The sequence below is a fragment of the Pangasianodon hypophthalmus genome, chromosome 14 (genome assembly GCF_027358585.1).
Source record: "Pangasianodon hypophthalmus isolate fPanHyp1 chromosome 14, fPanHyp1.pri, whole genome shotgun sequence".
Classification (NCBI taxonomy): domain Eukaryota; kingdom Metazoa; phylum Chordata; class Actinopteri; order Siluriformes; family Pangasiidae; genus Pangasianodon; species Pangasianodon hypophthalmus.
This window is the reverse complement of record NC_069723.1, coordinates 25,759,045-25,769,044: the sequence shown is the minus strand read 5'-3', so window position 1 is coordinate 25,769,044 and position 10,000 is coordinate 25,759,045. Positions and strand designations below refer to the sequence as shown.

At 38.2% G+C, this 10,000-nt stretch overlaps 1 protein-coding gene across 2 annotated transcripts in view; it reads right to left on the bottom strand.

Annotated features, from left to right (window-relative positions):
* The window catches only part of hectd3 (HECT domain containing 3), a 19,001-nt gene extending 11,744 nt beyond the window's left edge, over nt 1–7,257 (bottom strand). Inside the window, exons 1-6 of one of the 2 annotated variants that reach the window (XM_053239708.1) lie at nt 6,684–7,257; nt 4,929–5,089; nt 4,153–4,245; nt 3,884–4,019; nt 2,886–3,007; nt 1,523–1,636 (exon numbers count right to left, since the gene is read on the bottom strand). In XM_053239708.1, coding sequence (XP_053095683.1) covers nt 1,523–1,636; nt 2,886–3,007; nt 3,884–4,019; nt 4,153–4,245; nt 4,929–5,089; nt 6,684–7,040 — 983 coding nt within the window. In that variant the 5' untranslated portion in view covers nt 7,041–7,257. The remainder of the gene's footprint in view (nt 1–1,522; nt 1,637–2,885; nt 3,008–3,883; nt 4,020–4,152; nt 4,246–4,928; nt 5,090–6,683) is intronic. The other variant, XM_053239709.1, reaches the window with a different exon arrangement.
* Between the last annotated feature and the right edge of the window lie 2,743 nt (nt 7,258–10,000).

The window sequence follows — 10,000 nt, the reverse complement described above, 5'->3', positions numbered from 1 at the left end:
CTGGTTGCATAAGTATACACACCCCTTTTATAACAGGGCATGAGATAGTCATAAGAATTAACCAAAATTGTTCGAAAGTAATTATCCTACACCTGTGATTTATTATCAATGATTTATCTTGGCTTCTTTCCTTAATCGCAAAAACCTGCTATTTTAACAGGGGTGTGTCGACTTTTTATATCCACTGTATGACAGATCGTCATGGAAACCTGATGGACAGGGATGTTTCCGCTCTGACGCCATCTAGTGGTTGTTGCTTTTGTGAACAATGTCAATAAAGTATGTCGAGTATAAACCAGGTCTGAGACTCCGGAGTGTTTCTGAATAAAGAACAATCAGAACGAGGGTTTTTTTAATATTTAAAATAACACACCTGCTAAAACCATTAACACTAATCTTCTATCTGTGGCTGAAAGCTGCAGGTTTAAACTTTATAAAAATTCTTTTATTCATGCTATAACTTATTGTATAGCTGAGACTCTTCCTGAAATCATTCATTCTGAATGAGTCTGTGATTTACAGCAACAGGAAGTGATGTCAAGAGAAAAAGGATGAGTGGAGTTAAACGTTAATGCAAATGAGAAGCAAAATATTATCCATGTTTTGAGTTCAGCGTGTGTGTTCCAGGCTGTTCAGCCTCGCTGTGCTGCTGCAGGTCCTGCGATGTTTTCCCTGTAAATAAACCTGTTTTATAAATAACACTCGCTCATTCTGACACGGCGAACGCTGACGCTCTCCACAGGTGGATTTATACACAAACACACCTGTGGATTCTTATACACGCGTTCTGTGGTTAGCGAGCAGCGAGCAGCGAGCAGCGCGTCCGTGACAGCGTGAACACAGCGTTACCTCAGCACCTGGGACAGACACACAACACCTTTATTTCCTCTTTTCAGTTTCCACGTGTTTGAGAAGGTGATAAACACTGCGTGTGTCATGCGGTTATAGGAATATAATCAATACCGAGGTAGTGTGATGAAGCAGAGTTACTGTTACCACCCTGAAGTTATTATTTTCCCACAACAGCACGTCCCCAAGTGTTTTATTCCTAAAATACAATTATAATATTTTTTTACTTGTTAATGAAAGACTCGTTATACTTTTTATCCGTTTATAGTTACATTCAGTGCTGTGTTGAGTTAGTTCCTGTTGTCACTTACGTTATAGCAGCTATAAACAGTCGTTCCCTCACCAGCCTCTCTTTATTCTCTCTCTTCATGTTATTGAACGCTTATTAACTCTTATTGAAGATAATAAGACAAAAATAATCGCAGCTTGTTCCGCATGTTACTGAGAAACGCAAAGAAGCGTAAACTCCTCTGTCCTGAAGACGTCGGAAAACTTACAGTTCCAGCTTTACCTCTGACTGTTACAAAGCGCTGATAAACGATTATTATTATTATTATTATTATTATTAGTAGTAGTAGTAGCAGTAATGTAGACAGACAGAATGCTGTAATTCTGTGCCTTTTGTTTCTTTTGATCTTATCAGAAACGTGAGCTGATGCTGAGAGGAACTCACTCTTCGATGGTGATGTCGCTGTATTTCTTCAGATTGTCTCCTTCTCCTCCGTACACAGTCACGCGTTTGGGCATGTAGGTGTCATCCGTCGAATCCACTCTCAACAACAACTTGCTGAAAATAACGACAAAAAGTATGAATAAATCGAACAAGATGAAAGAGCACTTCAACCACGAAACGCAGAAAGCTGATCATTCGGAATAAAACAGTTCTACAAGTGCTGCTAATAATAATTAAATTACTGTAGGTGTTAGTTAGTATTAACACAGTGCTAGTTAGTATTAACACGGCGTTAGTTAGTATTAACACTGCGTTAGTTAGTATTAACCCGGTGTTAGTTAGTATTAACACAGTGTTAGTATTAATACAGTGTTAGTTAGTATTAACACGGTGTTAGTTAGTATTAATACAGTGTTAGTATTAATACAGTGTTAGTTAGTATTAACATGGTGTTAGTCAGTATTAACACGGTGTTAGTTAGTATTAACACTGCGTTAGTTAGTATTAACACGGTGTTAGTTAGTATTAACACAGTGTTAGTTAGTATTAACACAGTGTTAGTTAGTATTAACACAGTGTTAGTATTAATACAGTGTTAGTTAGTATTAACATGGTGTTAGTCAGTATTAACACGGTGTTAGTTAGTATTAACACGGTGTTAGTTAGTATTAACACGGTGTTAGTTAGTATTAACACGGTGTTAGTTAGTATTAACATGGTGTTAGTTAGTATTAACACTGCGTTAGTTAGTATTAACATGGTGTTAGTTAGTATTAACACGGTGTTAGTTAGTATTAACATGGTGTTAGTTAGTATTAACACGGTGTTAGTTAGTATTAACACGGTGTTAGTTAGTATTAACACGGCGTTAGTCAGTATTAACACGGTGTTAGTTAGTATTAACACGGTGTTAGTTAGTATTAACATGGTGTTAGTTAGTATTAACACGGTGTTAGTTAGTATTAACATGGTGTTAGTTAGTATTAACACGGTGTTAGTTAGTATTAACACGGTGTTAGTTAGTATTAACACTGCGTTAGTTAGTATTAACATGGTGTTAGTTAGTATTAACACGGTGTTAGTTAGTATTAACATGGTGTTAGTTAGTATTAACACGGTGTTAGTTAGTATTAACACGGTGTTAGTTAGTATTAACACGGCGTTAGTCAGTATTAACACGGTGTTAGTTAGCCTTTATGTCCTTAAAGCTGTAGTTATTAACTCTCCTGGTTGTGTTCAGTAATTAACACTGTCTTCCTCCCAGGTCAGAAACACAGAATGACACACTCGAGTTGGACGCTGCATTAAATTGTTTAATTGTGTGTGTGTGTGTGTGTGTGTGTGTGTGTGTGTGTGTGTGTACCTGACCACGGTTCCTCTCTTCATGTGTAAGCGTATCCAGTGCTGTCCCTGCATGCCGTCGCTCTCCCAGTACGTCTCCGTGTCTCCGTCAGTCAGACACGCAGCGCCTCCACTCGGGTCCTTCTTCACAAAAACACACGCGCTAACTCTCTCACACTCTACACACACACACTCGTAACCTAACACAACGCAGCGTGGCGTAATGTAGCGTAACATACGCGGATATTTGACCTTGCTGTGACCTTGATCAATTCCAAAATCTAATCGGTTCATCTGCTGGTTATAATCATAATTCCGTATAAATCCTACAAACAGCTCGTTCTCCAGAAACTCGGACGAGAAGCTACTCAGCACCTAGTGGAGGAGGAATAACACGGTAACGTAACGTAACACAATGCGATGTAACTATCACAGCTTAACGTAGCGTAATATCACGTAACATCACGCTACGTAATGTAACGTAACAATGTAATGTAACGTAACATAACATCCTGCAATGCAATGTAATGTTACATAATATAACTTATACATAACGTAACATCACATTTACACAACAGTTAGTTCCGTTCCACGAATCTGATTGGTCGAGCAGCGTTCCAAGAGTGCTTCTATTTCCTATAACCGCACAGAGACGTTTCACTGTGTGTGTCACGCCGCTCGTCATGCCTTCGCCACAGACAGCTCCAGTCCGGATTAGCTCCAGTCCTGGCCTGTGGGCTCGTGCCTACGCCGAATCACAGCTGCGCCGATATTCAGTATAACTGCACACTTGCTTGCGTGATATTTCTGTAATATAATATAATGTAATGTAACATGGTGTAAGAATGTAAAATAGTGTAACGTAATATAACGTAGCAAAATGAACCGTAAAGCAGCGTAACGTAATGTGACGTAGCGTGAGGTCACACAGCGGTGTATGTGCCTGTGTGTGTTAATGTGCCTGTCTGGTGTATGTGTAATGTGTTTTAAGGTGTGTTGTGTGTGTGTGTGTGTGTGTACCGAGCAGGAGGAGACATCGATGTTGTTCACACACTGTTTCACGCTGCCCAGGTTCTCATCCTCTTTCCCAACATGATCATAAAAATAATGAACCAGATCCTCATCATACTCAAATGTCCAGGTGGGAGGAATGTACCTGTACACACACACACACACACATTAACTCAAATGCACACACACACACACACATACACATTAACTCAAATGCACACACACATTAACACCTGCACAAACAGACGTATCACCTTTATCACCTGGTCTGAACTCACCTGAGTTTCTGCACTGCAGCTTCGTCTCTCTCTGCGATTTTGGGTCGAGCGCCGAGGTGGAAACAGTTTTCCGCATCCACCACCTCCTCCCACCTGACAACACATTAAACATCAGTTATCCTAAATAAACACACACACACACACACACACACACACAATAACAGTAACCATAACCATAACAGTAACAATAAATATAACAGTAACAATAACTGTAACCTTAACAGTAACGATAACCGTAACAATAACTAACTGTAACAATAACAATAACTGTAACAGTGACCGTAACGATAACTGCAACAGTAACAATAACAGTAACAATAAATATAATAGTAACAATAACTGTAACAGTGACCGTAACAGTAACAATAAATGTAACCTTAACAGTAAAGATAACCATAACAATAACTGTAACAGTAACGATAACAGTAGCAATAACTGTAACAGTAACAATAAATATAACCATAACAATAACAGTAAAAGTAACAGTAACAATAACAATAACAATAACAATAACAATAACTGTAACAGTGACAGTGACAGTGACAGTAACAGTAACAATAACTGTAACAGTAACAATAAATATAACCATAACAATAACAGTAAAAGTAACAGTAACAATAACAATAACAATAACAATAACAATAACTGTAACAGTGACAGTGACAGTGACAGTAACAGTAACAATAACTGTAACAGTAACCGTTGTAATAGTAACAGTGAGGTATGTAAGTACATGATAAACACACACACACACACACACACACACACACACAGACCTGTTACAGGGTTTGTGGTCGAAGCCGAACAGCTGCTGCTGCCTGCTCACTGAGTCGGGATGTTCAACAGGAACCAGTCGGGTTCCTCCTTCTGTGTGTTTACACGCCAAAATCCAGCCCTCTTCCAAATCCACACCACTGCGGTACTGTTCCATCTGCTCCTAAACACACACACACACACACACACACACACACACACACACACACACATAGTCAAACAGCTCTAAATGCAGCTCATTATTCAGCACATTAAAGCACATTTGAGATTCGCTCTGCTTTAACTGTGGTTTGTTTGAGAGCTGGAGATGAAACGCAGTCGAATGAAGAGAGTAAAGGCGTGGCACACAGAGCGACACACGAGCACTACATCAGCCGAAATCCCTTCACCGTGTGCTTTACTGTTGTCTTGGTTGAACTCTACAACCTTTTCACAATGTTGTAATCATGTGTTACAACCACTCTGGGCAATAGGGCAATAAAACACTGATATATTACGATATATTAACACCATTATACGCTTTTATACATACTGTTATCATCATCATCTGTACTCAGGTGTATTTCATAACTGATTTGACAAATCGAAATTTGTCCAGTTTGTTTAATTTTCCTAGCTTTGTTCTTGTTAAATACATTATTTTGTGTAAATACTGAATAAAAAATAAACTTCAGAATACAGCCACACTGTTCTGTTGTTTAAAAAACCCTAAATATCATGACGCATGCTGTATATTGGGAAACCGTCTTCAGGTATTTCACTGCAGGTGATACGACACAATATTTCTGCTAACGCTAATTTACAATCTTATTATCACAATACACAAAAATACTGAAATATGCACTTATACAAAATATAACTGGGTAAAATACCAGGACTGATTAAAGCCTGATTTGATTTGAGCTTAATGTGTGTGTTAAAGCATAACAACACAATGAACTGTGCTGAATCCTGCGCTCTGATTGGTCAGAAGGTGTTGATTAGTTTTCTATAACAGCAGCTCTGACAGTAGCGCAGGTTTATATTAATGCACTCGCTCTCATACGTTATTGTTTCTATAGCAACAATACAGCGTTTTATAGGACGCTACACATAAACTCAGACTACATAAGGAGACGTTTATGTAACATGGATGGAAGGAGTCTCCAGTGTCAGAGGTGAAGCTGTAACTTTAAGTTTTCTGACGTCTCCAGGACAGAGGAGTTTACGCTTCTTCTTTGCGGTTTCTCACTAACATGCGGAACAAGCTGCGTTTTTTTCTCTTATTAAGTTGAAGAGAGAGAATAAAGAGAGAGAATAAAGAGAGGCAGGTGAGGGAACGAGTGTTTATAGCTGCTATAACGTAAGCGACAACAGGAACTCACTATAAATGTAAATATAAACTGGTAAAAAAAAATATGATGTATCATTTTTTTAATAAATAAATCTTTGTAATCGTAGCAAATTGCTGTGGTGTAAGAGGAATAAAACACGTTGTGGTGATCACAGTAACAGTTTACTCTGACTGATTGATTGATTGATTGATTATCACTCCAGTATTGACCAGTAAGAAAACCTCCAGCGCAGTGACGTCACGAACCAGGAAGTAGAAAGTCCTATATGATAGCATGTATCCACATGTGAGCTGTGATACCGTTTAATCCCGTTAATAACCCGATACATTAGCGTGCTGCTGGAGTGAAACCGGCTCTTTAGTGAGTCATGAGCACGTTGTTGTGGGTTGATGGTAAATGGTAAATGTTAAGTGGTAAATGTACCTTGGTTATTTTGACCCACAGGCCATGGCTGTTGTAGTACTCCTCCCCTGAGGTCCTGATACAGGTCCCTTTCTTCGGCTCGATGGTAAACTTGCAGGATTTCTTGTTCGGAGCCTGATGTGGACTTTCCCACGCCGGGATTAACACAATCCCCCCTGTTACAGCGGCTGATGTGGAGGCTGAGGAAGAGGAGGAGACCGAGCTGGATGAAGAGTCTCTACAGATCTTATAGCACACCTCCTTCGGCACGAAGCACAGGCTCTCCGGTAGCGGCTCGCTTCTCCTGAAACACTCACTACACCGGTTCAGGAAGCGGATTCTCCCCAGGAGGAGGTGAGGATCATCGCCCGGAGACATCGCGCTACTTCTACTCTACTATTTATTATTAGCTTTTAGCTAAGTCTTGCTAGCATAACTCTGTCGCGAAGTCAACACCGAGCTGTCAGGAGTGTATTACACTCTGTGTTTTCACTTCATTACTCTTCTCTCTCTCTCTCTCTCTCTCTCTCTTCTGCATCAACAGCTATAATCTGTCAAGTTAAACTCACTTCCGGGTCCAAAGTGCGCTCCGCCCCGACGTCATTACGTCACAGCGACGCCGGAAGTAGATTCCTGTCCCGTTTATTTACACTTCAAGAAATTCAGTACAACCTCACAAAACAAAACTTTTAGAATTTAACTCTATTTGTGTTTTTCTTTTTTTGCTCTTCAAACATTATGTATCGTTCTAGTGATCTTTAAACATATTGTTTTGAGATTAATAATATTTATCGTTTTAAATCTACTTGTTTTTAAACTACACATCTCATAAACACAGTGTGGTTGCTAACTTCTAACGCATCAAAGATAACATTACATAAGAAAAGCATTAAAACTATAACATAAAAAAAGCATTAAAACTATAACATAAGAAAAGCATTAAAACTATGTATATATATAAACATCTGAAGTGTGAGTCAGGCTTTGTTCTGGCAGAATGCCCGGATGAAACGGCGCGCTGTGATTGGTCCACACGACATCCAGACTAAGCACTGGATCTCAAACTTTATTATCACTATTTTTAACCTTTTAACTGTAGAAACACAACACATCTCTTTTACAGACACATAATTTTTTTTTAAAAAAAATATAGAAATATCATTTAATTGTGTACAATAATATTTTATATAATAATATTTAATAATATTTTGCCTATTATATTTATTTCTTTATTTATTTAATTTTATTTATTTATTTTTTATTGTCTCATATTTAACTTTTCTTTCTTCCTATCGTTAGTCTTTAATACCTGCACTTTAACTGTCTGTGAGCTGCTGTGATAAGTGAATTTCCCCACTGTGGGATCAATAAAGTTTATTTTATCTCTTTATCTTATCTTATCTTATCTATTGGACACAGAATGGTTTAAAAAATTCTGAGCTTCAAGTCAAGTCAAGTGGAGTTTATTGTCATTTCAACCGTATACAGCCAGTTAGTACACAGTGAAACGAAACAACGTTCTCCAGGACCAAGGTGCTACACAAGACAAACACAGAACTACAAGGAACTACATAAATTTATACATAAAGTGCACAAGTGCAAACAGACAGCACAAGACAGTACAGTGACTACTGGGATAGACACAGTAATGGACGCAGTGAGTCCCAGTGCAGCGCCGACCAGCACACAGTTCTGTTAGAAAGTGAATCTAGTGACAGTAGCGCACAGAGTACAATATAAGTAGCTGAAATAGTGTAAACATAAGAGTAGCAGCCTATGTACAGCATAATAAATATTGTAGCAGCATAATGTAATGTGCAAAAACTTGCAAAACAAAAAACTTGCCAAAAAACTTTCTACCAGAGAACCAGTTTTTATTAAAATGATCACTGTTATTGTTTAGAGGGAGAATAATCACTGTACGCACTGCTGCTTTGAGAACCATGGACGTAAAGAACTAACACAATGTGCATTTTAATTTTATTAAATCAATAGAAATATGCGTCCAAATATAAGAGCAGAACACACAGACTGAAACAGAAGCATTCTTTATTTATTTATTTATTTAAATTTCTCTCATTGTAAGATAGAAGTAAATCACACACACTGTAATTTCATAACCTAACATTTATTTTTTTATATATTTTATAGGCCTATATCTACTAATACATGTAGAAATGTATCTTTATTTACAAGCTAAGATGAACTGTGAGGCACATCGTAACCCTTTGAGTATTAAATCATTATTTATTTACTTCCATACTTGTGTTGTTGTTTAGAGGTAGTGAAGAGCTCTGTGAGTTTGTGAAACTTTATTATAAAAGTATAATATTTTATAATATAATATCATTCTTTTTAGGCATGTCTTTCAATCTTACTTTTTAAAAGTATATAGAGAGGTGTTAAATATAAAAAGTACAAGTTTATTCTATTCTTTATTCCATTTTGTGTGTTTATTGGAACTTTCTGTTTTATAGATAGATAGATAGATGGATGGATGGATAGATGTGGAGGACGAGTGGATGGATGGATGGATAGATAGATAGATAGATGGATGGATGGATGTGGAGGATGAGTGGATGAGTGGATGGATAGATGGATGGATGGATAGATGTGGAGGATGAGTGGATGGATGGATAGATAGATAGATAGATAGATAGATAGATAGATGGATGGACGGATAGATGTGGAGGATGAGTGGATGGATGGATGGATAGATAGATAGATAGATAGATAGATAGATAGATAGATAGATAGATGGATGGATGGACGGATAGATGTGGAGGATGAGTGGATGGATAGATGGATGGATGGATAGATGTGGAGGATGAGTGGATGGATGGATGGATGGATAGATGGATGGATGGATAGATGTGGAGGATGAGTGGATAGATAGATAGATAGATAGATAGATAGATAGATGGATGGATGGATAGATGTGGAGGATGAGTGGATGGATGGATGGATAGATAGATAGATAGATGGATGGATGGATGTGGAGGATGAGTGGATGAGTGGATGGATAGATGGATGGATGGATAGATGTGGAGGATGAGTGGATGGATGGATAGATAGATAGATAGATAGATAGATGGATGGACGGATAGATGTGGAGGATGAGTGGATGGATGGATGGATGGATAGATAGATAGATAGATAGATAGATAGATAGATGGATGGATGGACGGATAGATGTGGAGGATGAGTGGATGGATAGATGGATGGATGGATAGATGTGGAGGATGAGTGGATGGATGGATGGATGGATAGATGGATGGATGGATAGATGTGGAGGATGAGTGGATAGATAGATAGATAGATAGATAGATGGATGGATG